The sequence below is a fragment of the Notechis scutatus genome, chromosome 3 (assembly GCF_049901735.1).
Source record: "Notechis scutatus isolate UNSWTSFEM ecotype Mainland chromosome 3, rNotScu1.2, whole genome shotgun sequence".
NCBI lineage: Eukaryota > Metazoa > Chordata > Lepidosauria > Squamata > Elapidae > Notechis > Notechis scutatus.
Window position 1 is genome coordinate 201,526,666 of NC_142011.1, and position 27,501 is coordinate 201,554,166.

The following is a 27,501-nucleotide window of genomic DNA, read 5'->3' on the forward strand; positions in this document are numbered from 1 at the left end:
AGAGTTGGAAGGGACCTTGTAGGTCATCTAGTCCAACCCCCCACCCAAGCGGGAGACTCTATACCAGGGGTAGGGAAACTTGGCTATTTTATCACTTATGGACTTCAACTCCCAGAATTCCTGAGTGAGCCATAAAAATTTCCCCATCCCTGGCCTACTGGTTTTTCAGTTGTGGGGGAAATCAATTTTTAACTTGAATGGGATTGTTTAATATACAAATGTAGGACATACTGAACACCACTTCTGCTCCTGAGCTCTGTTTTCACTGGCAGAGGGTTGCAGGAAGCCATCTCAGCCAAAAACAGAACTTGGGAGTCCATTTTTGCTGACAGAGCCCTGGAGCCATCACAGGTGCCCCCGACATGAGTGACATTGAGCTGGCCATGCCCACCCTGGCCCCCAAGGTGAAACAAACCTTGATTCAGCCCTCAGTGAAATCAAGTTTGACACCCCTGATCTAGAGTGTGCATCACAGTAGTTTAGCCTAAATATGTGAACATATAATCTTCAACTCAATTGTTATGGATGCAGAGTATCACTAGATAACATTCTGGATGGATAGACATATAGACAATAGATAGACAACATTCTCAGAGACTCTTCCCATCCTGCTTACAATCTTTATGAATGTTGCCTTCTGGCAGAAGATACAGAAAACTCGGACCACATATTTTCTGAATAGTTTTTATGCCAGAGCTATAATTGCACTTAACAATGAACTTAAGGACCACCATCAGTGAGCTGTTGGACAGAATTACTTGGTCTGTTGTGTGGATGCTTGTGTGTTTTTAGGAAGCGGGGTGGGTGTTTGGAGATTGTAATTTGTGTGTGCATGTTGAGTCTGGGAGTTATGTGAATTTCATTGTATATATACTGTGTATAAACATACAATGACAATAAAGAGTTCAATTCAATAGATGCTACTAAGTGCCTATTAATGATTGCTGTGTGGTTCATTTTAATTAGTGCTTATCTGGGTATGGACTGCCTATGAGGATTTGTTTTGGTTGTTTTATTTCCTTTTTAGTTTAATTTAGCTTAGTTTGGCTCCTTCTTTCTTAAGCTTAGCTTCAAGCTTTCCTTAGGTCTTTCCTTCTTTCCTAAAAAAGGAAGCTAAGCCAAGCAGAAAACACAGAAATCAAAACATCTTTTTCCCGGCAGCAAGGATTAACACCAGACAAACCACCAAGCAGAAAGCAATAACTTAATCAAGAAACTTCTTCATGTCTAGTGCAAAGCACAAAAGCGTACTCCACAGTTCTTGATACACAGCTACAATCTTCGCATCCTTCCACTTAAGATGGATGTTTTTCAGATCTAATCCGACCTTTGTTGGATCTTGGGTGAGGGTATTTGCTTATGAATAGAGCTATCTATCTCTATATCTCCTAAGTGCTGACATCTGCTGAGCAGAGGTGCTATTCAACCGGTTCGCACCTATTCGGATGAACCGGTAGTGGTTATTTGGCATGGGTCGCCGAACCGGTGGCAATCCCTGGCTGGCCATGCTCCCAACCAGGTCGCCTGGTTGCTCACTTGTGATCGCTCTCCTAGCTTTCCGTTCCCCACGTCCTCTTTCTCCCCAGGGAAAAGGAAGAAAGGCATGGACGCTGCAAGTATCACTTTCCCCATGTGAGTTAAAGTGTCCGGAGTGAGAAAGAGTGTGGTCTGACAGAGTGGGTGGGGGTGAATCAAGCCTTGGAGAAATTTAAAGGAGCTGCTTCCAAAATGCTTGTCTGTTAAGTGCTCTGTGTGTATGTGTGTGTGTGTGTATGAGAGAGAGAGAGAAAGAAAGAAAGAAAAGAATGAATGAAAGAAAGAAAGAGGAAGGTAGAGAAAGAAAGAAAAAAAATAGGAAAAGAGAGAGAGATAAAACTCTGTGCTATTATTTTTAATTGTTCCATTATTTATCATGTGTTAATATTTTACACTGTCCCTACACCTAGAGTGATTTTTCTGCCTTTCTTTTGCCCAGGGCTACCACATATTTTTCAGGGTTTACATGCATTCAATGTCAATAGTCCAGAGCATAAAATACACACATGTTTAACAAGAGTTGAAAGGGACCTTGGAGGTCTTCTAGTCCAACCCCCAGCTCAGGCAAGAAAACTGAGGATGCCAAACTCTGAGTAGAAATCCTGGGAAAGGTGTCAGAATAATATTTAGAAGGGACCTTGGGGTGAACCCTATACCATTTCAGAGAAATGGCTGTCCAGTCTTTTCTTTAAAACTTCCAGTGATTGAGCACCCAGAACTTCTGGAGACAGGCAGTTCCACTAGTTAATTGTTCTCACTCACAGGAAGTTTCTCCTTAGTTTTAGGTTGCTTCTCTCTGTTCAGTTTCCATCCACTGCTTCTTGTTTGCATTCTGCTTCTTTGGAAAATACATTGTCCCCCTTTCTTTGTGGCCTGTTGCTTATCACACTCTTGGGTAAAGCATGTGAGCCATTTCCTCCTTTCAGTGGTCCATGAAAGTACATCCGTAGTATGCAGATAATAAAGTCAAAAAAAGATGAGGAACATTTTTACAAAACTAGAGATAAGTTGAGGCTGGGTGACAAGGAATGGCTGGGAGGGGAGGGGCCAGGTGAGGCACCCCTTGATGTGAGTGACATTGAGTTGGCCACGCCCACCCAGTCACATGACCATAAGCCATGCCCACCAAATAAGCCACGGCCACAGAACTGATAGCAAAAAAAAAATTGAATTCCACCACTGCTGCTGAGGGCTATTGAGAAAGGTGGGGGCTGCTTTCCAAGAGCAGGCTTCTCCATTTCCGATGAAGGGAAATACAATTTTCTGCCTTTTTACTGTTTCTAAAAATATTTCATTCGTCTAAGGAGAGGGGTGGGTGCTAACTTTCTATACCCTGAACTCCAGTAATCCACTTCTTCAGCTGAGACCATTGGAGAAGCTGGAAAACCCAAGGCATCCACCAGGGGGCAGCAGAAAGAACCCCAATACCCAGCATTGCTGCCCCCTAGTGGTCCTTTGGAGTCTTACAAGCCCCACTCTGGGAGAAATGGAATAGAGTACTGTAATCTTTTTATTATTACTATTATTACTATTACTATTACTTATTACTATTATTTTTTATTTTTTATTTTTTATTATTAATTATTATTATTATTATTAATAATAATAATAATAATAATAATAATAATAATAATAATAATAATAATAATAATAATAATAATAATAATAATAATAATAATAATAATAATAATAATAAAAAAAATTGTCTGAGGGGTTTCGTAGGATGATTAGCCAGGCGCGCCCCCGACGGGTGTTTGAACGCCCACAGGTTGCCGCCAACCCGCCTCAAGGCGTCCAAACGATGCAGCGCGCGCCCGGCCACCGGCCACGCGCCCCCTAACGGCTTCTTCTGGGCGCGTGCTAGCTCGCCTTTTTGGTGGGGGGGGGGCGCAGGTCTCCGGCGGGCGGGGCGGGGCGGTGAGACCTCTACCTCTTTGACATTCGCGGAAAGGAAGGCGGGCAGAAAAGCTGCCAATCTCTCTAGGCGGGGTGGGAGGGGCCATGCCTCCTGGCGTCACAACGCTCTTCCGTACCCAATGGCAAACAAAGGGAGGCGGGCGGAAGGGGGACGGCTCGGTCTTTCCTCGCCGGGCGTTGGAAGGGTGGGGAGGGGGCGCGGCATTGCTGCGCGAGGAGAAAGGGGGGGCGTGGCCGCGGAGCCTACTATTTAAAAGGCGAGTTCCGCCGTTGGCACGCTCAGTCGCGGTTTGCCACCGGAGGGGGTGGTGTTGGGGCATTCTTGGCGGCGTCGCTCCTGTTTGGATCCGTGGCCTCGGGGACTAACGAGCGCTTGTGTTTTGTCCGGGAAGGGCGCCAACCGGAACCACCTCGTTTCCTCGGCTCTCTCGCCCAGGGAGGATTTACCGTCTGTGGCCGCCGCAACCGCGTCCTGCTTGGCTTTCTTCCCGGCGTGTCGAAGCGAGTCGTCCGGTGGTCCCCCCCCCAGCAGGGCAGGCGGGCGGGCCATGGAGGAAAAGTACCTGCCCGAGTTGATGGCGGAGAAGGACTCCCTGGATCCGTCCTTCACCCACGCGCTGCGACTGGTCAACCAAGGTGGGGGCCCCGCGTCCGCGCGGCTCTTAAAGGCCCGGGGTGGGGGGGGAGCGCAAACCGAGGCCGGTCCGGTGGGGCGGAGGCGCCGCTTTGCATTGCCTTGTACGGAAGCTCCAGTCTGGGAATCTTTGTCATGTAAGCGGAAAGGGGGGGGGGAACCGATATAACTCGTTTTGCACCCCTCTCCCAGCTCGTGTGAACGCAGGCTTGGGTGCAAACTCGCGTCGTCTCAGCTTCTCCGCCCGGTGCTTGCATTCAAGTCTCTCCGTTTTAAACCCCGGTTGGATTAAACCGGCGTTCCTTAAACTGGAGATCCGTCCGGGATGCCTGGCATGGCAGCTTTTTCTAAATGGGGGTCCTCCCCAAAAATAGGGATAAGTCAACTCCCCCCAAAAACCCACCCCACTCCGCCGTATTGCACAGTAGATGGATCCTGCGATGTTGCTGGAGACGGATTGGGGCGGTTCAACGCGCATCCCTTTTTTATATTTATTTATATTTATATATTTATATATAATATTTATATATATATTTATATTCCAACAAGGGGGTGATGGTATATAGTGAATTTGGGGTCTTCTTTGTCTTGACCGGCTTAGGTGCCGCTCGGTGAAAAGAACAGAATAAGGGTCTCTCTTAAAGAGAGTCTCTCTCTTTTTATGGGGGCTGCATCCAATGCCGGAGTTAGGAGAAAAGAGATGGAAGTTGCTTGTAGGATTGAAGATTGGCCCCCCGAAGACCACTTTGGGCTTGGAAAGATGACCTTTGCTAACCTCCAGCTGCTGAAGGAGGATGGAATATGATGCTAAGGAAAACTGGTTCAGAGAGGCAGTTGAGCCCAACCCCAAGTTATTCTCTCAATATTTGGAGGGTGGGGGGGAGAGAATCACATGAGGTTCCTTAGAGACCCTTAAATCTGGTGGAGCGGCTATAATGGAAAGGCATTCTGGACTTTACTAATAAACATTTGTAGCTCAGGGTTGACATGGGGTGCTCTCTGAGCTTGCTTGACTAGCACTGATGATGAATACCTAGTTTGGGGTAATGAAACAAGAAAAACAAGCTCACAGAGCAGCAAGGATTCTTTCATTTTGAACTTTGCCTTCAGCTTTTGAGAAGTTGCCTTCTGTCTACAAGTGATAGCACCCCTTTTCCTATGACATTGTGGGTTTACTTGGAGGATGGGGTTTTTGAAGTAGATATGACTAGATGCATGGAGGGCTTTGTGGAAATCAGGTATGGAGGAGACTTTAAAGGAAAATGGGGCGTATGCAAAGGTGTCTGGAATGTGTATAGAACAGGGGTACCCTGAGTTGTGAATCTGGAAGCAAAGGCCAAATGAAGATTGGTTGTCCTTAAAATTCAGCTGATCCCCAGAAGGAATTAAAAGCAGATCCGAGGGAATTCATTCTTCCTAGGGGTTTGCTTTGTATGTCTGAGACAATTCTTCTTTCTGTGGAGTCTAACCCTCCAGGTGTGTAGAAATGCAGGTGTAATTACACAACTCTCAAATGAATGCCTTTTTTTTTTGGTATGGATTGTTATTATAAAAGGAAGTCTGTTCTCCCTTCAGGGCAGGAAGTGGAGGAGAAAAGAACCTCCTGTTCTCAGCTTAACGGCAAGGAGGAGTAAAGAATCTATGGTATTGACTGGCTTACCGTGTTAATAGCTTTTGTTTTTCTGTCTGTAGTTCACTGAAATAAGCAGTCTCATCTGCTTCAAGTTAATCATTGTGGCATCTTTTGCAGCTCTTTTAAAATGTTCCTCTTGTAAATAGCTTGTTTTATTTCCTCCCAAACAATGGAATTTTGTGTTCTCGTTTCTGGCTGCCCTGCAAATTTATTTCCTTCTTCCAGAACTTGATGTTCTATGAAGAGCGATCATGAGAAAAGATAAGGATCTTCTCTCTCCATGGTTGTTGGACTGTAAAGGTTAACCTGGTTTTTGCTATCTGGGAAACTGAAAACAACAGATGGTGCTTTTAATAACCAGGTAGGCTTGCAGTTGCCCAAGGAGTCTGGTATAGGTAGTGTCCTGTTTCCATGGTCCCATTAAAACAAAATACAGCTTATTGACTTAACAGGTGATAAATACTAATTTTAGCCTCAAGCTGTTTTGGAAACACTTGTTACTGCATCTTTAATAATGAGATGGTGTCAACATTATATGCTTCCCCTACCCAATATTTTTACATGGGACAGCTTATCAATCTAGTTATAGTTGGAGGAATTCTAAGAACAGTTTAGCACTAAACAAAATTCAGTGTCACTCTTGGTGGAATGCTTTTGGGTGTTTTGGGGAGCTTTAAATGTGTGTGAGTCCTTTAGGTGGGAGATGCTGGTTTTGTGCAATCAGATACATTGTTTTGGTAGCATATACTTGAGTATTGTTGAAATTGGATCTGTGGACTGCCGCTGGAGTTTGTAATTACATATTTAGACAAGCATTGAACATTTTTTTTGGGGGGGGGGGGTTCAGTGTTTGCATCACAACAACTTGGTTAGGTGGTGATCATGTGGTATGGAAGTATGTCAGAATAGCTTATTTACTGAGTTAATTTTCATAAACCACCATGGGCAACTAAAATGTAAGGCGTTAGTGTTTTCCCTTCATTTGCTTCGTAGTCCTACTTTGACACTGCAGAGGGAGCCTCGTGTTCAATCTGGGGTACTTGGCCATGGCTTTAGATGCAAAGGAAACATTGAGGTAAATTTTCTTCTAACAGACTGCTTCTTAAATATTCTGGACTTTGTGTGGACATTGTTGGTGTTATATTTTAGGGGTAAAGAACTTGAATTGTTTTCTTAAAAGTTAATGCACCCCTGTAAGTTTACTTTTCACAATCCAGCTTGCCTAATATTGATTGCTACAACTTTAATTCTGCTTATTCAAGAATGCAATAATAAAACAAGCTTTTAAATATTCTTGCAAAGAAGAATATTTAAAGAAGCACAAGCCAGGATTTCTTGGTTAAGTTTCTTGTTTGTCTAGAGTGTAAAAAAAATACTAGAAGGGAATATTAAACTCCCCTCCAAGTGATGATTAAGTGATAGCCATAAATCCTCACTTTGTAAATCAGTTAGTGTAGGGTACTAGCAATAATCATTAGGGAATCCTTAAATGTTAAGCAGGATTCTTGGGTAATTTAATTTGGGGAGTAAACAATGGGAAAAGGTTATTCCCCACATTCTGTTTGGGTCTTTTAGCAGATGGGAGCACTCCGATTTTGAAATTTGGTGCCATGCAATTTTGTTTTTGAAATCTGAATGATATAAGTATAATCAAGTTTCCAGGTAGAAGACATATTGGAATTTGTTAGAAGGTACAGTTTAAATTACAAAATACTGACCGAATCATAAAACCCTCTTTGTAATTAGTTTTTGCAGTACCATATCCTATTGATGAATGAGTTGGATGACCATACAGTATATGCTGCGGTTAATAATTTGCATTCCAGTTTAAGTTCCCAGACCACTTTATTTTAAGTGATGCATCCCTGAACATCAGTCTCTGGGCTTAACATTCATCTTTGGTGAGATGCTTATTAATTCAAATTGAGAATGACCTCTTTGGGAATGGGCTGATAGCCAGCATTTAAACTGCTGTCAAAGGTTATGTATCTTTATACTGTAGATAATCTTAAACCATAGAAAGCTCTGCAGTGTTAATTTGTCTTAAGTGTCTGCAGGAACAGGTTTGCTATGATAAATTGCTGAGGTTTTGCCTAATGTAAGGAAGCACTTGTAGTCTCAAATGTACTATCTCAATTTTTTTTATTATATAAGGCTTCTAAGGTTGTTCAGCTCCATAGTATTCTTGGATGGTATATTAAAGATATTAACTTACAGAAATCTAACCTAATATTAACATATAAAATCAAAAGAAATGGGGTGCAAATTAACTTTAAAACTGGGCCCTTATGAGATAGCTTTTGATGAATTTCTGAAATTTAGGTGCCTGAATGAAAAGTTCAGGTGAGGGAAGAACAATGAAGTTATTGTTTAGCAAAAGTTCTGCATGCTATCTGAATTGTCGCCACATCTCTATGCTGCCTATTTGTATGAATTAAGAGGTTTGTCTGAGGGGACAGTGAAATAATATCTGTGATGCTTAAAAGGGAAACAGTTTTTACAAAAATGAGAAGTGATGGTAGCCCAATTTTTAATAATGGTAATTTCTTCTGGTGTGGAAATAGTGATGCATTGAGTAATGCATTTTAAATTGAGAAATAATGTGCATATTGGAAGGTTAGGAAAATTATTCCAGATATAGAATAAAGATTCACATGGATGCCGCACCGTCATCCTACTATGCTATCTTTACTGAATTATCCATTTTATAATTAAAAAAAAAACACTGACATAACTGATTTTTAAAATAGGTCGTTGGTTTTAAGTAATTATACTTCCTGCTCATTAAACAAATATTCAAGACAAGCAAAATTGTATTAAAACTGTGGGTGCTTTCCTTCAGGGCAAAAATATCCTCTGATTTGGATAAATTTGAGAAGTTATAGAAAGTATCTGCTCTTTAAAAAGCATTTTTGAATGGAAATCTGAAAAAAATCAAATTTATATGGAAGATTAATGTTCTGGGAATGAAATCTATGTTTAACAAGAATGCGTGTTTCCTAGAAACGTCTCATAGAGCAAATAATTTTGATTTTAATCATTGCGTGTGAATCCTTTGGGCAAGTGATCTGTCTGAAATGATGCAGCAATCAATCTTTAAAGAAATTTGTTTTCATTGTCACTTCTACAGAAACATGGACCAATTTCAGCAATGTAGGCTAGAATCTGATCAGGGTAAGGACTGTAAGAGCCATTATGTAGGACAAATGGGCAGAAGACTAACAGCATATCTATGAACGTCAACTAGCAGTCAGAAAAGAGGGGGAAAACTCTTCTATCTAGACTTCACCATAGTTTCAACTGGAAAATTATGAGCTCCTGGACCAAGCCAGGTGCCAGGAATTCATAGGAGCTTGACATTCAGACAAATCATCCATCAATAGATAGAGATAAACCACATTTAAATGCTAAGGAAGTTAAGGTTATGGAAACAAAAATATCCAAATAGATTGCCAGCAACCAAGTCAGATAAGCTGGAATTAATACAAGGCAAACAATCTGCCAGAAAACGATCTAGATGCCATCAAGAATAATTTCCTCAACACTGTCCAACTATTTACAAAGTCTGCACTACTATTACTATTAATCTTCTCATCACTCCTTATCACCCATCCCCTCCCACTTGTGACTGTAGGACTGTAACTTTGTCGCTTGTATCCTTACGATTTATACTGTTCCTTATATAGTTCGATTGCTTATTGCACCCTATGACTATTATTAAGTGTTGTACCTGATGATTCTTGACGAATGTATCTTTTCTTTTATGTACACTGAGAGCATTTGCACCAAGACAAATTCCTTGTGTGTCCAATCACACTTGGCCAATAAAGAATTCTATTCTATTCTATGCCATCAAGAAAAGCACACTCCCATCAACTCTGGCAAGGCAGGCTACTGTATGTAAATGGGGAGCAAACCCCACTCTTGAAGGCACTGATGATTTACCCTAGTTTGGTAATGAATCATCTGCAGCAGGCATGCAACCAAGCTCTGAGGACATCAAAGACTCCATAAAACCTGACCGCAAGACTATTGTTTCTCAACTTGGACACGCAGCCTGGAGAATTCTGGGAGTTGAAGGCTACACATTTTAAAGCTGTCAAAGCAAAGAAACAAATATTTCAAAACCTACCATTTAGATTGTCAATCTTACAAACATAAAGTTGTTTAGCTTTTTTCTCCAAAGGGACAGTCTGATCAAAGGTAGCTGAGCCTGCAGCAGGTATATGGGACCCCCTGTTTATGGTCGTGGACTGTAAGTTCTGTTTGGGGTGGGGGGGGGGTAATTGTATTTTTCAGACTCTAAAGATTCTGTTAATGTAATCTTCCAGTAAAGTAGTAATTAGCTTATCTGGCCACAGTTCTCATCGGGTCTACCTCACAAGGCTGTCATGCATTGAGAAAATAATTGGTTCTTTGATACTTTAGTCATAAACTACAAAAAGTAATGGCCATGTGTGACTTGAGAGGTCTCTCATAAATGTAAGAACTTCATCTAATATAATGCATTATCATAAATGGGTGAGATATATGGGGCATTCATATTTTCTTAAGCATTTATTGATTGATACTTGAATATGGCTTCATTTTTCTAGAACGTCATATTCTTGGAGGACAGTATTGAATACAACTTGCTTTACTATCATTTTTGTTGGTAATCCCCACAAATATTGTCACGAGTTTTAGTTGTAGGACTGAGTATATTAAGTAGTAAATATTATTGGAGAAAGCAAGCATGATCCAATTATATGTAGGAAATATCAAATTTTATTTTGCTAGTTACAGTATAAACATAGCAAAGAAATGCATTTGCTTAGCACACACCTTAAAATGATAAAATGTCCATGATTGAAATGTTAAACTGCTGGCTTTCCAAATACAAAAACCACTAGGGGGTAATAGACAGAAAGGAAAAGGTAATTTTTTTTTGCATCAGTCCCTTGTCTACTTTGCAAAGAATAATGCAAATTTACATCAGAATTGTTCAACCTTGACAAATTCAAACTTAGAATAGAATGAGGGACCTTAGAGGTCTTGTAGTCCAGTCCCCTGCTCAAGCAGGAGAACCAGTACCATTTCAGATAAGTGACTATGCAATGGGTAAAGATGAGCTGATTGCCATGTGCCCAAAATGCAATAATGTGATTGCAGCTGTTATAATTTCAGAATCAGGTCATGAGTAGTTTTTAGTGAGTCCATTGTAACTACAACTAGTCATAAACTGAGGACTTCCTATACTTTATTCCTTTATATAATGAAGAGAAAGCAGAGGACTGGGGTAGGTAACCTGGCAGGAATCTTCATTGGGGAGATGTTGCTGGTCTTATTTGATGGCATTGTCCTCCAAACAGAGTGCTGAATTTCTAAATGCAATTAATCAATTTACAACCATTCTGTCAACTAAAAAAATACTTCTTTGGTCTTTTTAGTTGCCAGCAGAAAGGGAGTGGGGAAAGTAGTGCATTCCTTAAATGCTTCAGATAATTGCTAGGCAGCCGAAGCTGTTGGTGCACAAGATTATCACTGGAGAACATGATTGATGACTCGTGGCTATGGATGTGTCCCAGTGGAGAATATACATCCAGGGGGTGGGGGAAGACCAGAGTCAATGGGTGAAATGAATGGTCACTCCTAATCAATTTTTTTTTTACTCTGAGAGATGCGGCTAGAGACTTATGATTTGAATGGGGGTGTATTGCATTTAGTGAATGTTCAATCTTACAAAGCACTGAAAAAAGTGACTTAAGAGCATTGCAGCATTGCTGTTATCCCATGATCCAAATTCGAATGCTTGGGAACTGGTGTGTATTTATGATGGTTGCAGCCCCAAGGTCATGTGGTCACCTTTTTTGACAAGCAAAGTCAACAGGGAAGCCAGATTCACTCAACAACCGTGCTACTAACTTGCATGGGCAAGGAGGGGTGAAAGGAGCCAAAGTCACTTCACTCCTGTCACGCTTAGCAATGGAAATTAGAGGCTCAATTGTGGTAATAAGTTGAGAACTAACTGCACTGGAGAATCCTTTAGACACATTCTTCGTTTGAAGTAGGGCCTTCACCCCATTTTATATTTAACTATTTCTGAGACTGATATAGAGCAAGGGTGTTGCACTCGATTTCATTGAGGGCCGCATCAGGGTTGTGTTTGACCTCGGGACCAGGGTGGGCATGGCTAGCTCAATGTCATACCTGTCAGGGCACCTGTGGTGGCCTGAAAGCTCTGCCAACTAAAATGGGCTCCCGAGCTCCATTTTCAGTTGTGACAGCCTCCTGCTAACCCTCTGCCAGCGAAAACGGAACTCGGGAGGGCAGCAGGCTGGCAGAGGCCTATGGGGGGGCTATGGGCTGTCCTTTGCTGTTTCCAGGTCTGCCTGCGGGCCAGATCTAAGCACCCCATGGGCCAGTTTGACACCCCTGACGTAGTAAGTTGCATGTGTTGATTCCTTGTTCAAATTAATTTTGCAACCTGACACAATATACCCTTAAACCTAAGAGTGACATTTTAGTCCCTGCCCCATATGTGGTTTAAATTAAACGAGGCTTGGGGCCATTTTGTTTCCATTAAGGACTTTATATATAAAGATAGATTCATAAGCAAATACTCTAAACTAAAGCTTAATGGAAACCCTGTACCGTATAAATAGTTGCACAAAAATGGAGGGTTTTCCTTGCAGAACCTTTAAAAAACACCACTGTCTCAGAAACACAACCCTCTGGTAGTTACGCTTAGATTTGATCCCCGAGCATGACTTAAACGCTTTAAACTCCCCTCATTGTCTTTCAGCCATCCTAGTATCAGGGGAAAAAAAGCGTTCTATGTGAATTAGTCTGCTGGCAGAGCAGAATAGAAACTGCCATTGTATTTATGCAGGGCAGAGAATTTAAGGAGGCATTCAAGACAAAGCTAATCATGGCTCTCCAGTTAGAGCAAAGCAGAGCAAAAGAGGCCCTGAACCTTGGATGTCCTTAGCTAATAGACCTTACTTGGATATATGCTGAGCAGGCAGCAGTTGCCCAAGATAGTGTCAATTATTTTTGCTTCTCCCAAACTGCATAAATAAGCCATGCAGGGCCTTAAAAGTTGTCGAGAAAAGAACCGAGATCCTGGAATAGCCTAAGAGGTTTTTGCTGGGAACAAAACCATCAATCTCCTTTCATTATGGCAGAGATGTTTTCTGGATGAGGGCCTCCCACCATTGCCTTCAAGTTTGGGATTTGACCCATCCATGGCTCTTTGTAACGCTAGGCTCCTGCTGGAATATGAAACAGGCTGACGTGAAGTTTTAAGAAGAGAATGCTAATACAGTAAATGAAGTTAGCCAATAAAGATGCTGAGCCATTTAGTTTTTAGGTTCATTAAGATTTTACACCAATCTTTCTGGGCAACCAGCTTTGTGCTCAAATGGAGTTATATCGAAGTTTCCTTGGCCATGTGCTGAATGACTCAAAAAATTAAGGAATTCATTTTCCGACAGGGTGCTTCTGTCTGGCTTTGCAAAATGTTAGCGATCTGCCAGACAGGCAAAAGCAACAGTAATTACGTGCTTTTTTGATCTTGGTGTTCCAGAAAAACAAATACTGTAGGACATATGTTAAAATTACACTCTTTTAATAGTTAGGCTTGCCTCACATTTGCTGACAATGTAAGACAATGTCTTACAGGAAATGTAGTTTGTCACTTCTGTTTATACAGCCCTGACTGTAGCTTACATAAATGTTTGCACTATATCCTTAGACCAGGAATGTCAAACTAGTGGCCCGTGAGCCAGAGGAGTCATGCGCTGGCCATGCCCACCCCCAGTTTAGGGAAGGGGAAAAAAGTTGTGATACATCACGTGATAACGACATGATGCCACAAGGTTGACACCTCTGCCTTAGATCATAGTATCAGAAAATTGCCATTTTTCTTGCACATGCTTTTCAGTAACTGCTTGCTGGTGGGATGAAGGTATCAGAACAGTTTCATCTTAAAATGTTGTCATTTTGCCCATACTTAGAGGTGGTGAGATATACTGGTAAGTCTTCCATTTACGGCTGGTTGCTTAAAGACCTATCAAAATGACAGTCAACCTCTCAGGGCTATTTAAAGTCCTGACCATTCTCCCATCATCATAAGTGGTTGCATTTTGGGCAACCACTTAGCCAACTATGAAGGTGAAGGTTTGTTCTCCGATCTTGTGGGTTGGTTTCCGGAAGTTTTGTTACCAGGCTAGCTAACAACTTCAGCAGAATTTAGGAGATGTCAGTGTTCTGTTTATAGGGGCTTCTTTTATGGGTATGTCAAGTGAGGGTCTTGTGATAGGTCAGGTGTGAGTCATCAGTGAGAGTCTTGTGAAGGGTCCTGTGATAGGGAGGTTATATCAGATCAGGGTCCTTGGGAGGAGAACTGGTGGGTGGGCTTGCATGGGTTGGTTGAGGGTTGATGCTGTCTCTGGCTGATTGGCTCAGTGGTTGATTTGGATTCTGAGGGGTTTGTAGGCTGGTTGTAGATCAATGTGTTTGTTGATGGAATTGGTTGTGGAGTGCCAGGCTTCAATGAACTCACAAGAGTGGCAGGTGGTAGTGTGGCCAATGATTCTTGTGTTGCTCCAATCGAAGTGGTGCTGTTTGGTGTCGGTGTGGATAGAGATTAAGGATTTGGGATTGTGGTGTTTGGGATGGTGGCGTTTCGCTGCCAACTGGTGTTTGTCGATCCTGGTTTTTAATTGGCGTGATGTTTGACATTTAGCAACTAGCCTGCATTTATGGACATTTGCATCAGCCTGCAGTGACATGACCACAATTTTCTTTTGCCGGAAACAATCATTTACTTCCATTTTCCGACAAAAACTGCCCATCGCAGAAAATGGATTTGCTTTACAATCATGGTATTTGCTTTAGGATTGCTGTAAGAAAGATTATGTCAGATCTGGTCATAGCATGGTGACCTGCTTAACAACCAGCAGGCCTTACAGTTGCAATTCCAGGTTCAATTATGGTCATAAGTCAGGGACTACTTGTAGTAACTAAAAATAGATAATGTAGTTATTTTTAGGCCATGTTCAACCATAGAAACTCACTGTGTGTCTTTGGACTAGTCACTGACTTGGGGCCCAAGCTGTGTCATAATGTTGGTTCAGAGGAGGAGGAGGAGTAAGGAGTGCAGGTTGGGTACTTTGAAATCCTTTAGAAAGAGCAGATATACAAGGATAAATTCTGCATAAATCATTCTCCTACATTTCTGTTAGCATACTCTTCTGTTTTCTACCGAAACCTTGGTGCTCCTGCCTTAAACTTGGGGTAGAAAATTGAGCCATCTTACTATTTGCTTGTATTTTTGAAAGGACTAGAGGCTAATTTGGAAAGGGACGCCTGCACCAGCTCAATTTGGGTTACGTCCTAAAACCAAGCCGATTGAACCACAAGAAACGTTGACCTGTGAAATTAAAACTAAGGAGCATGTTGTACCTGCAGGAAAAGGATGAGCTACTTGGGGCTGTTCACGGACCCTTCACCATTACGTACGATCATGAGAAATATAATACAGGTAGTTCACGACGTACAACAGTTCGTTTAGTGATTGTTTGAAGCTACAACATCACTCAAAAAAAGTGACCATTTTTTACACTTACAATGGTTATAGCACCATGGGATCAAAATCCAGATGTTTGGCAACTGACTTCATATTTATAGTGTCCGGGGATCGTGTGGCGACCTTTCAGCGAGCAAAGTCAAATGGGGAAGCCAGATTCACTTAACCAACATGTTACTAATTTAACAAGTTTATCGATTCACTTAACAACTCTGACGAGGAAGGTCGTAAAATGGAGCAAAGCTTAACAGCAGATAGTTTGTAGCTCTGTTGTGGTCATAATTTGACAACTACCTGTAAATGAGGATGGAGAATAAAATCAGAAAATTCTTCTCTTTTTAGCATACTGCACTTTGCAGATTCAAGGTCTTGGCTGTAAATTATAACAGACAGTTTGAAAATAAAACAAACAGTGACATGAGTCTCTTTCCAAAGGAGAGGAACAAAAGGCGTTTCGTTTTTTCTAAACTGTAAGCCAAGAACGGGAACCAAAGAGAGCAGCTTACATGTACAGTGGCGGGTGAATGCTTTTTTGTTTTAAAGATGGCACTTAACGCTAATAGCTTTATGCAGCAAACATTCAACATTATTGTCTTCGGGGAGTATTTATTTGTTGTAATTATAGAGTTGACTCTTCAAAGAAAAAAGGAGAGAAGGAAAAAAAAAAAAAAACAGGCCTTGGCTGCTGACCAGAACGATCTCCCATCAATTTGTAACCTTCTAAATGATTCTGGGTCGGGTTCTTCTCTCAAAGAAAATGCATGGAGGTATTTAAGAGTAAAAGATGATCATGGTGGAAGGATATAAATATATATAAAGGTCATTTCAGTGTTATTGAACAGGCCTCTGATATACAAGATGTGGAAGTTGAGCTGCAAATAGTTTACAGTCCGATGGGGTGGAGGATTGGAACTCCTCCAACTGTTAGTAACAGGCAAGGCAGTCCTAATTCATGAGCTTGTCTGATTGGAATAGTCTTTTCATCCTAATACAGGTAGTCCTCGACTTACAACAGGTCATTTAGTGACAACGGCACTGAAAAAAGTGACGACCATTTTTCACACTTTCGTTACAGCATCCTCATAGTCACATGATTTACATTGGGATGCTTGACACCTGACTCACATTTATGACAATTGCCGTGTCCCGTGACCCCCTTTCAGCTTAACTAGTAGTGATTCTTTTGCATGCCAGCTGTCCTCATCAACTTGCATTGTTTGGATCCTTCTTTGCAATTACTTTTTCAGTCACCTACAGAAGATTTGCTATCACCCCAGTGGGCCCAGCGAACAACCCCAGAATATGGTGCCTGGCTGCTCTAACTCATCTCGACACTGGATAAACCTCTCTTTAGACTGTCCTGAATTTAATATGTTATCAGTAAAGCCTAAGAAGAACTTACGAGGGACAGGCTAAGCTTAATTAAATGGAGGAAAGTCATTGTGCTGTTAAGATGATCTACTTCATATGGAAGAATAGAATAGAATAGAATAGAATAGAATAATAGAATAGAATAGAATAGAATAGAATAGAATAGAATAGAATAATAGAATAGAATAATAATAGAATAGAATAGAATAACAGAGTTGGAAGGGACCTTGGACGTCTTCTAGTCCAATCCCCTGCTTAGGCAGAAAACCCTACACTACTTCAGACAAATGGATTATCCAACATCTTTTTAAAACTTCCAGTGTTGGGGCATTTACAACTTCTGGAGGCAAATTTTCCCATTGATCAATTGTTATAACTGTCAGGAAATTCCTCCTTAGTTCTAGGTTGCTTCTCTCCTTGATTAGTTTCCACCTATTGCGTCTTGTCCTGCCCTCAGGTGCTTTGGAGAATAGCTTGACTCCCTCTTCTTTGTGGAAGTCCCTGAGTAGGCAGCTTGACAATGGTTATAAGGCTGCTGGTAGTATTTTGCCTACTCACTATAGTAGCCGTTTTCAGAATATAGGTAGTCCTCGACTTATCACTTATGATCTGAATCTGAGGAGGAAGCCGAATAGCTGACAGGGAGTGGGAGTGTGGCTCCATTGGCTGTGGAAGAAACTGGGGAAGGGCAAAGTCCGGCTGGCAGAGCAGGGGAGAGTTAGAGCAAGGAAGAGGAAATTCAGAGTAAGACCCAGGCCTCTTCATCCTAGGGCACGCAGGGAGGAATAGAGAAGGGAACAACGTGAGTTGCCTGGCTTACGGGGGAGAAAAGGGCCCTGATTCCCTTCATTAACTGCAGCTGGGAACACAGTGTATTAAAAAGGAAGCTGCGTGTGCAGCAAGCTGTTGGGAGCAAACGTGATTTTCTCTTGTCATGGCTTATCAGTGTTCCTGGCATCTTCCCAACTGTGTGAGTTTTGCCGTGCTTTCAAGTCTGAAATACCTGCTCCTGCCCTGTCAAGCTAATTACTTCAGCTTGGTTTGTTTGGATTTTTCATTAGTTTGTATGTACCTTGTTTTGGACTGAATTTTCTACAGTTAAAGGCTGTTCCTGGGAGAGTTTTTCTCCAGCCAAAGGTAACCCGGACATTGGGGGCAAAGTTGGAGATAATAAAGGGACTCTTATTGCTTATTTTACTGTGTTGCTTTTGTGCCATGCCCCAGGTCATCACAGTACTTTCTGCTTGACAGAAAATCACAAAAGAAGATCAGATGAGATGACCCCAGGGCACTGCAACTGTCATAAGTACATGCCAGTTGCCAAGCCTCTGAATTTTGGTCAACCATGGAGATGATGCAACAAAAGTCACTTCGGTGCTATTGTAACTTAGGTTGCTAAACGAACGGTTGAAAGTTGAAGACTACATGTGCTGCGGATCTTTGGACAGCTGGATTGCTTTGATCATGGAGACCCAGTCAACATAGACATGAAGTGATGTCCCTGAAAAATTTTCCTTTGCTGCTTAGTTGATTTTTTGTGAGAATAACTACCTGTGAATCTTAAAGCAATTGAGCCACTGCATTATATATTTTGCCAACTACTTCTTTTTTTTTAAAGTAGCAAGCCTTTATTAGGCTTTCCCATAAGTATTAAGCAGAATTGAAATGATAGTATCACTTCTAAGAGATTGCTTCATCCTCAGGTGTTCGAGCAGTTCTTGACTTACTGGCTGATTATCAACCATTCAAAGTTACGGCAAACCTATCTTGGACTTACTTACGACTCAGATTCAAAGTTATGACAGCCTGCACCCCTCAATGACCAAATTTCAGGTGCACGTTAATCGGGCTGCATTTACACCTGTTATGGGTGTCACACAATTGTGTTTACAATAGTTTTGATGAAAATGAGCAATTACTTTCAGTTTTTGGCAAGACTGCACCTGTAACAATCCATAAGTTCCCTTAATGGCCATGGTGGCCACTTTACACCTGCCAAGTTGGCTTAATGATTGCAGCAAAAATCCTAAGATTGGGTTAATGATGTGACCAATCTATTCTACAAACATTGTGACTTATGAGTTTCCATTACAGTCTTAAGTTGAGGACTGCATTCTGGGCTTCTCCTTCTTTTGATGGCAACAGGTCCAGGGTGAAAAACAGTGGATGTCAGAAGCTCAAAATAATCACATTGTGCCTAATAGCTATAACTCATCTGGAGGCCAAATGACTCATGTCACTTTGGGCAGCTGTTGATGTTTGCCATCTCAGGCAATGTCCCAAGTTTAGACTTGTAATACCTATTATTATTATGAGCAGCAGATGTTAATACGGAACATGGAATGATGTGGCATCGTGGGAATATAGATGTTTACCAGAAAAGAGTTGAAAACACACAATGGGGGAAAACCTCGTGCTGTAGCTCTGCCCAGCACTCCATAAATGGAAATTATTCTGAAGGTTGAACTAAGCGTGAACTTGCATCTGAGTCTTGAGTGGGTGTATTATGTTAATTTAATCTGTATTCTACCGTGTTTCCCCGAAAAAAAAGACCCATCCCAAAAATAAGCCCTACGTTGGTTTTTACATGTGCACCCAATATAAGTCCTATCCCAAAATAAGCCCTAATTAAGACCCCACCTACTAATGGATGCATGGGATGGGATGAAGTGCAAGGGTAAAAATTAAGCTAGGTTGGGGAGGGTGGTGGTGGAGCTACCCTACTTTTGGACAGTTGCAGCCAGGCCTCACACACCCTGATGCCTGCCTCGCTGGCCCATTTCCTGAAGTTCCTGAAGGCTCTGGCAGCGAAAAGGCCGGTGGGGCGACGTGCACAAGTGAGGTGAGTCAGTGGATGACTTCCCCCCAAAATAAGGCCTGGCGCCTTTTTTTGGTAGCAAAAGAATATATAAGACTGGGTCTTATTTTGGGGGAAACAAAATTCTGATGAGCATCCTGTTTTATGTAATACAGCTAGCCCTCGACTTATGACACAATTGAGCCCATAATTTATATTGCTAAGTGAGAAATGTTTGGAGTGAGTTTTGTCCTATTGTACGAATTTTCTCACTGCATTTGTTAAGTGAATTACTGCCTTGGTTAATTTAGTAACGTGGTTGTTAAGTGAATCTGGCTTCCCCAATGACTTTGCTTGTCAGGAGGCTGCAAAAATGGTCACATGACTCTGTCATAAATTTGAACCAGTTGTCAGGCATCCAAATGTAAATCACATGATCGTGGGGGATGCTGCAGCAGTCATAAGTGTGAAAAATGATCATAATTTTTTTAGTCTGTTGTAATTTCGAATGGTCATTAAACGGGCACTAAAATTTCTGCAGCTGGCAGGTTATTGAATCAATTTTTTTTTCACTGTGCAATCGTTAAAATGTTTTCCTCTATAAAAAATTACTGAAAAATTACTAGTCAATCTAAACTCAGGTAGTCCTCGACTTACAGCAGTTCCCTGCTTCGAATTGCATAATGCCAATTCTGTGTTTGCTATTGAGTCATAGAATTAAAGGGGAGAAGCTGGAAATGGCTATAGTTTTGCTTTCATTTATCATTAAGGTATTTTATTTCACTTCTGAACTAAGACAGCTGCAAGTGTTGGTAAACTACCAACATGTTTTTCCAGTATTTTTTTTAAAGGAAAATATTTTAATGATTGCACAGTGGAGAAAGTTGATTCAATAACCCGTCTGCGGCAGAGATTTTAAACAAATCGGAACACCAAACCACTAGAACCAACGTTATATTCCCAAGCTTTTTTTGGAAAGAACTAAACAGATATTGTTCCCCTTGATAAAGGGAGTGATGGAACAAGTGGGGATTGCTCCATCATAGCAGCTATTACCTCTTTGAAAGTAGAAACATAGCCACGATTTCCTTGTTTTCAGTTTTTAAAAATTTCTATTGCATTTTCTGTGCAGTTATTTTCTGCGTAAGTTTCTGCTTGCATGAAGGATAGTGAACGGGTGGGTGTTGGTAGTGTATGCACTGAAAGGCTTGGAAACCAAAGGTAGACCCTTCGCTGAAAAAAAAATTAAATGATAAAATCATTTATGGCTTTGAAGATTAAAAAAAGGAGGTGGATTAAGTGAGGAGCTGAAGGGACTACTTGTATAACATTTAAGAAGGAGGAGGGATTATAAGATTGTAATTTGTTGAAGAAAAGGTCAGAAGTCATATTTCATAACTTTACATTTCTTCTCTTCTGATTTGCCTGTTGCTGAATATAAAAATCTTAATGCAAATAAAGAAATACATACAGTAGACCATGCATTCAAATATCATTCCATGTTTCATTGCTGGATTTCATTGACTTCCCATGTGAATAAAGACTATAAAAATCACGAGAATGATCGTGCTCAGAATAAGGAATGCTCTTTTAACATGTTGAGTAACCCAATTATGTCTGTGGATTTTCTAGAAGCCGATCTGTAACCACAGAGGCTTTGCAGTACCTGATTGACATGTCTACAAAACAGGTTTTCGAAGAGCCTTTCCTTAGGTAGAAAGTGTGTGTTCCTGATACAGCTATAAAAAGTATGTAGCAGTGTGAAAATTGGGAGTTTCGTGTTATGCATGCTTGTCGCTTTGAGATTCCTAAGGGTTGCAGTATGTTGCTTGCCACCTGTTGCGTATAAACATTAAAATTGCCCGCATGTTTAAGAGACAGTGGTCTGGACAAGTTTATTGTCAGTATTGGCTGGCTGTCAGGGCTCCAACAAATCCACCCTCATTCAAATCAAAAGTGTCTAGCTGCATCTCAGAGAAAAGAAAATTGCTTTATTAGAGGTTGCCATGTTGGCGTGTGGCTGGGTACAGCCAATACTAAATTACATCATACATTTCCCCCTTGACCCTGGTCTTTCCCCCCCACCCCCTGGATGTGACTTCTCCAATGGGACACATCCACCTCCAAGAGTCATCCATCATGCTCTCCAATAACCTTCTTATGCTCCGACAACTTTGGGCTACCAGGTTGATTATCTAGGCATTTCAAGAAGGCCTTGTTTTCCCCCACTCCTTTTTTTCTGGCAGTTAAAAAGACCATCTTTTTAGTTGGCGTTTATCAGAGATTGGAGGCTGTTAAATTCAAGAGTTAACAGAGGGTTTTGAAGATTAGCTTTAACTTTTTGGATTACCAGTTAACAGCTTTTTACAGTGAACAGAGATTGGGTCGATTTGATTATTAGGCATTAGAATTTTATATTTGGGATATTTGTTAAGAGATTGCAATTTAAAATGCTAATGTTGTAAGTATAGATGGGAAAATTTACCACAATTGAGCCCAAAATTTCTGTTTAGGCTAACAACTGCTGAAAGAATTTTGCCCCACTTTATGACTTTTCTTGCCACAGTTGCTAAGTGAATTGCTGTGTTTGTTAAGTTAGTAACATGGTTGTTAAATGAATCTGATGTTTGCTTGTCAGAAGGTCGCAAAAAAGGGATCACATCACCTAGAGACACTGCAACTGAACCAGTTACCAAGCATCTGAATTTTGATCATGTGACCATGGGGATGCTCCAATGGTCGTAAGGGAAAAATGGTTACTTTTTCAATGTTGTAACTTAGAACGGTCACTAAATGAACTGTTGTAAGTCGAGGACTACCTTTATTTGTAGACCCGTTGAGCAAGAGGGTGAATCTATTAGACTTGTTTTAATTATATTTATCAACATTCAGCCAGACTGGACATTTAGTCTTGTATATTTGTTACATACACCTTTTTTATTTGTTTTATAAACAGGGTTGTTAATTTTTTGCTCCTGTCTTGTTTGTAGTTTTTGTTATCCTTTGATCTTGTTTTTTTTTTTTTTCAATTTGCATTTTGTGTTTTATCTTTTGGCATCAAGAAACATAATTACCTGCATATATTGCAAAGTTAGCATAGAGCACTTCCCACGTCAGCCGTCTTTATAGCGAGTAATTGGTACAAACAGATTGGTCAATTCAACAGCTGTTTCACAATTGAAAAGATCGTAGGCAAGAATAATATTGGGTGGGGACTTGTCATTCATAATACAAAAATAGTTGTTTCTCTAGGAAAGGGGCCAAAAAACTGCCCAAAGCCTAATTATTTTATACCGACAAACTTACACCGGTCTAGGCAGAATGCTTTGAACACCGGAGCCCTGGTGGGGAGTGTTTAGAATGCAGTATTTGCAGGCCAACTCTGCCCACAGCTTAGAGTTTGATCTTCAAGGCTAGCTTCCATTCTTCCGACGTCAGTAAAATGAGGACCTAGATTGTTGGGGGTAATATGCTGACCTCTATAAACCGCTTAGAGAGGCCTGTAAAGCACCTATGAAGCGGTATTCAAGTAGTCCTTGACTTACAGCAGTTCATTTAGTGCTCACATGACCTTGGGACACCGCAAAGGTTATAAAAATGAGCCAGTTGCCAAGCACCTGAATTTTGATCACATGATCATGGCCATGCTGCAATGGTCGTAAATGTGAAGAACAGCCATAAGTCACTTTTTCAGGGCTGTTGTGACTTTATAAACGGTCACTCGGTGAACCATTGTAAGTTAAGGTCTTACCTGTACATTTCACAAGGAACCTAAAATCACATAAAAACCCCATCCACTCACCAGACGGTTTGGTCAGCTGTCCCAGAACCGATTGCTGAATGCCACTTAGCTTCTAAACTCTGTTAAATGAGACTTCCTTCCTTACCTTCATGTCCTCATTTGCTCCCTTTTTGCATCCGTTCTCCTGACTGGAGAAGCGAGCCTGATCATTTTATTTTCAAAACACTACTTTCTAAAAGTGCAGTTGCTAGATTCAGTATTAAAGTCACTTGAAGTTGAAATCATACCCATATTCCTCGTAGTAAGAAAACACTTGGAGGTTTGGGCTTTTATTGTGGACTAAACAAGATGGAGATAGTGCCAGTCTTCCCAACAGCCTGACCACCATTCTTTGTGTTTAGAGCAGCTTCAAGAATTGGTGTTTCAATGCATCTCAAAGGCACCAGGTTATTAAAAAAAAAAGTGCCTTTTCCATTTCTTTGACTTTCAGGGTTGACTTTTGTTTCTTTTGTCTTTGAATAGTGATGTAATGTTCCAGCTCCAGGAATATTGTCAGGCTAGTTAAGGCAGAATGGGGACAGCGAATTAGTCTTCCAACACAAGGTTAAACGTACATTTCCTTTAACAGTTAGGGGTAAATAGGTGTTTCTGGATGAAGGAGCAAGAGAAAAATACAGCCGGGAAAAGAGAGAAAGGAGGTGAGAGATAGGAGATGTTTCACTGGGTCAGTGGAAGCTGAAAGTTACAGCCTGGATGGTGAATATGTAAGAGATGAGTTGGAAAGGAAAAAATTGTCAAGCATAGTGTGTTAATTGGAATACAGGTTGTCCTTGACTTAAGACCCTCCCAATTGAGCCCAAAAATTATGTTGCTAAGTGAAACATTGGTTAACTGAATTTTGCTCCATTTTACGACCTCTCTTGCCACAGCTGTTAAGTGAATCACTACAGTTAAGGTTGTCAGGATTCCGGCAGTTACTCCAATTAAATCATGAGTCTCGAGACCCCCCTCTCTTTTGGTTGGCAACTCTAAAAAAGACCATCGAAATATTTTATGAGTTGACAAAGGTACTAATAGTTATTAAGTGTCTCTGGCTTCCCCATTGACTTTGCTTGTCAGAAAGTTACAAAAGGTGATCACATGACCCCCGGGACACTGCAACCGTCATAAGTACGTGTCAGTTGCCAAGCTTCCGGATTTTGATCATGTGACCACGGGGATGCTGCCGTGGCTGTAAGTTTGAAAAAATGGGGGAAAGGGGTTTGAAAGAGCAGTCACTTTTTCCAATGAAGTTGTAACTTCGAATCGTCACCAAAGGAACTCTTGTAAGTCGAGGACTCCCTGTGCTAGGTTTGCATCTACTGTATCCTTCATCGTTATTGTGAAATGGTCTCTATCCTTGACCCATGTGGGGTATGGAGGTAGTTTGAGTAAACAGCGACTCAAGAGGTGATATCAGCTCTTGAGTTTGGACCTCCTGTCCCAGGCAGCCTCTCCAGAAAGAATTTGTTCATGTGGGCTCTGCAGCAGAACTTTACCATTTTTCATTTGTTTGCGTTGTACTACTTACAACCTCCTTGACTTATAACCACACTTAAATACGGTGTGTGACTTGCAACCTCAGTCCTCAGGCTTACAACCAGCGCAGCATCTCCAGTAGTCTGAGACCATGTGGTCTCCATTTAGGGCCTTCCCAGCGGAGATGGTACTCAGCAGGTTCTGACCAGTTCTGGAAAACCAGTAGCGGAAATTTTGAGTAGTTCGGAGAACCGGCAAATGCCACCTCTGACTGGCCCCTCCCTCATCTATTCCCTGCCTCCCGAGTCCCAGCTGATTGGCTGGGTCTTCTTTTGTTGCCCTGCACAGGAGAACGGAGCTGGAAAGTAGGTTAGTGAGGGGTGGGGAGGGAATGGGAATTTTGCAGTATCCTTCCCCGTCAGGCCCACCAAGCCACGTCCACCAACCCAAGCCACGCCCACCAAGCCACACCCAAAGAACTAGTGGTAAATTTTTTTGAATCCCGCCACTGGTTCCCAGCCCAGCTTTTGGCAAGCAAAGTCATTGGGGAAAGCCATATTTGCTTAATGCCCAGATGATTCGCCTAACAACCACAGTTGATTCGCCTAACAACCACAGTTTAAAAAAAGTTTATAAAATTTGGGGGGATATCTCACTTAACAACCATCCTTGCTTAATAATGGAAATTCTGGTCTTAATTGCAATAGTAAGTCAACTAACCTGAAATTTTACTAAGGAACATAACCCTTTTATTAATTTCATGCACGTGCTTCCATTTTAGGCAGGGCACATCCTTCTGAAAAGAGAAGTTTTCTTTGTTTGTGTCTACGTGGTTGTGGGTCAGTGATTAGGATTGAAATTTAGCTGCGGTAAGCGGTGAAATTCACAATATAATGATAAAAACAATAATGTGAATACCAGAGCAAAAACAATCTCTCATCCTCCCTGAGGCTGTGATAGCTGTATTCCTCATAATGTTCTTCCAAACCGGTGGCCTTTTGTTGCTATTCAGATCTGGAAAGGTTTAAACACAGTACTTTCAATAATTCTAATTGTTAACTTCCACAGTATAAAAGCCACCGTAATAAACAAAGGTAAATATTGTATTTGGGGGCCTGTTCTTTCTACCTTGGCAAGTAAAGCTTTCCGAAATACCTGAAAAAAAAGATGTTTTGTCAGGATTAGAAGAAAAATGATGCTGTGTATCGCCTAGCTGTGTTCCAATATTGATTCAGTGAGCTCAAGGTGATTTTAGAATTAAAGTAGTATGAAAAATAATAACGCTCAACCTGCTGTTTTACCTGCTCATACTTTCTTCATCTTATGAGATTTCTGCTTGAAGTTCTTCATCTTGCTTCCCCCATGGGGCCTATAAATCTTAGTGTTGTGTTCATTTGTATAACTGTTGCATACCTCTGTTGATGGATGATGTCCTTCTGAAGAACAGGAGAAGGTTGACTCTTAATGGCTTCCCTGCCAGCAGCACATGTCAAAACACATGCAAAAGTCCCTTGTTTTCCAAAGCAGCGAGTTGACCAGCTCTGACGGGTCCTTGGTGCTCCCTGTGCTTGGTTATTTTCTTGCAGAGTTTCATTACCCAAACTAGGGAACATTGCCCACAAAATATCTGAGGTTAAAGTTAGCAATGAAAAAGCTTTGTTCTAAGTTTATGGGGCCATTCCCTATCGTGAAGGTGATTAACCCTGTCACAGTACAGCTTCAATTGTCCCGGTTACTGGGAAAGATACACCCAATATTCCACAGCAGTCTGTTGAAACTGGTAGTGAGTTCACAAGTCAGGTTAATGGACCAACCCCGTGGTGATCGAGGATCAGGCTCGTTATGAAACAAAAAGAATTATGGACGGGTACAAAGGGGACAATTGGAATATTTAATATATTGAAAGGGGTACACACTATCTGCAGCTACCTGGGTGAAAAGTTGGAAGGGGAATGCAGATAGATTGGTAAGATGGTTCCATGACGAGTGTCCTCAGAAGCCTAAAGGACCTCCCAGTGAGGGAAGGGGAGGCTAATGGCAATGGTAATTAGGTCTGTGCTTGATTCTCGCAGGGATGTTCCTCCAGTTGAGGGGGGGCAGCCTGTCAAGCCTGAATTTGGTTAGGTAGTGGATTCATATGAATTCAGTTTGACACACTTGAGACTGGAAGGGGGGACAGCTGTGCTGGATGCAGTTCCAGCCAAAACAACATAGCTGGACGATGAGTCAGCCGTATTCCTATGGCTGCTCAGACAGAGGAAGGAGGAGTGAAATTGCCAGGAGACCGTTTCATATCTTGGTTGAATAATGTGGCATTGTTGTGAAATTATAGTTATAGTGACGTGGAAAGCCGGGAAACTTTCAGTACTGGCTTTCCATCAGTTGTGCCAATATGGTGTATCCAAATAAATTTGTTCTTTGAGGAATTGAAATGCCTCGGAGTTCATTTTATAATGGTTGCATTACTTGGAACCTGACAATGGCACCAGGAGAAGAGTGTGAAACTGAATCTCAGAGAAAGGAATTCTTTAAGTAGTTGTGGCCTAAACAGATCTGATTTCATGTTTGGATCATTGCTTCACTTAATCACAGAAGCCTTTTTTATTCGAATACTTAGAAGGCTCTTAATTGCTGACCTCCAGAGTCAAATGATTTTAAAAGTAGCCAGTCTCAAGTAGCATACTTAAGTGGCTTGTGCAATTCACAATAAAAGTAGTTTAACTTCTTGATTGTTGATATTCTCCCTATTAATGACAGTTGTAAATTTTCCCATTTCGCCAAA

The 27,501-nt window shown here is 41.4% G+C and overlaps 1 protein-coding gene across 3 annotated transcripts in view; it reads left to right on the top strand.

Moving 5' to 3' along the window:
- Positions 1-3,729: 3,729 nt before the first annotated feature.
- The window catches only part of KHDRBS3 (KH RNA binding domain containing, signal transduction associated 3), a 122,324-nt gene continuing 98,552 nt past the window's right edge, over positions 3,730-27,501 (top strand). For 2 of the 3 annotated variants that reach the window (XR_015749057.1, XR_003371885.2), the window contains exon 1: positions 3,734-4,089. Coding sequence is in view for 1 of the 3 variants with exons in the window: in XM_026678522.2 (XP_026534307.1) it covers positions 4,002-4,089 (88 nt within the window). In the remaining 2 variants the exon portion in view is untranslated. Of the gene's footprint in view, positions 4,090-27,501 lie in introns of all 3 variants that reach the window. The other variant, XM_026678522.2, reaches the window with a different exon arrangement.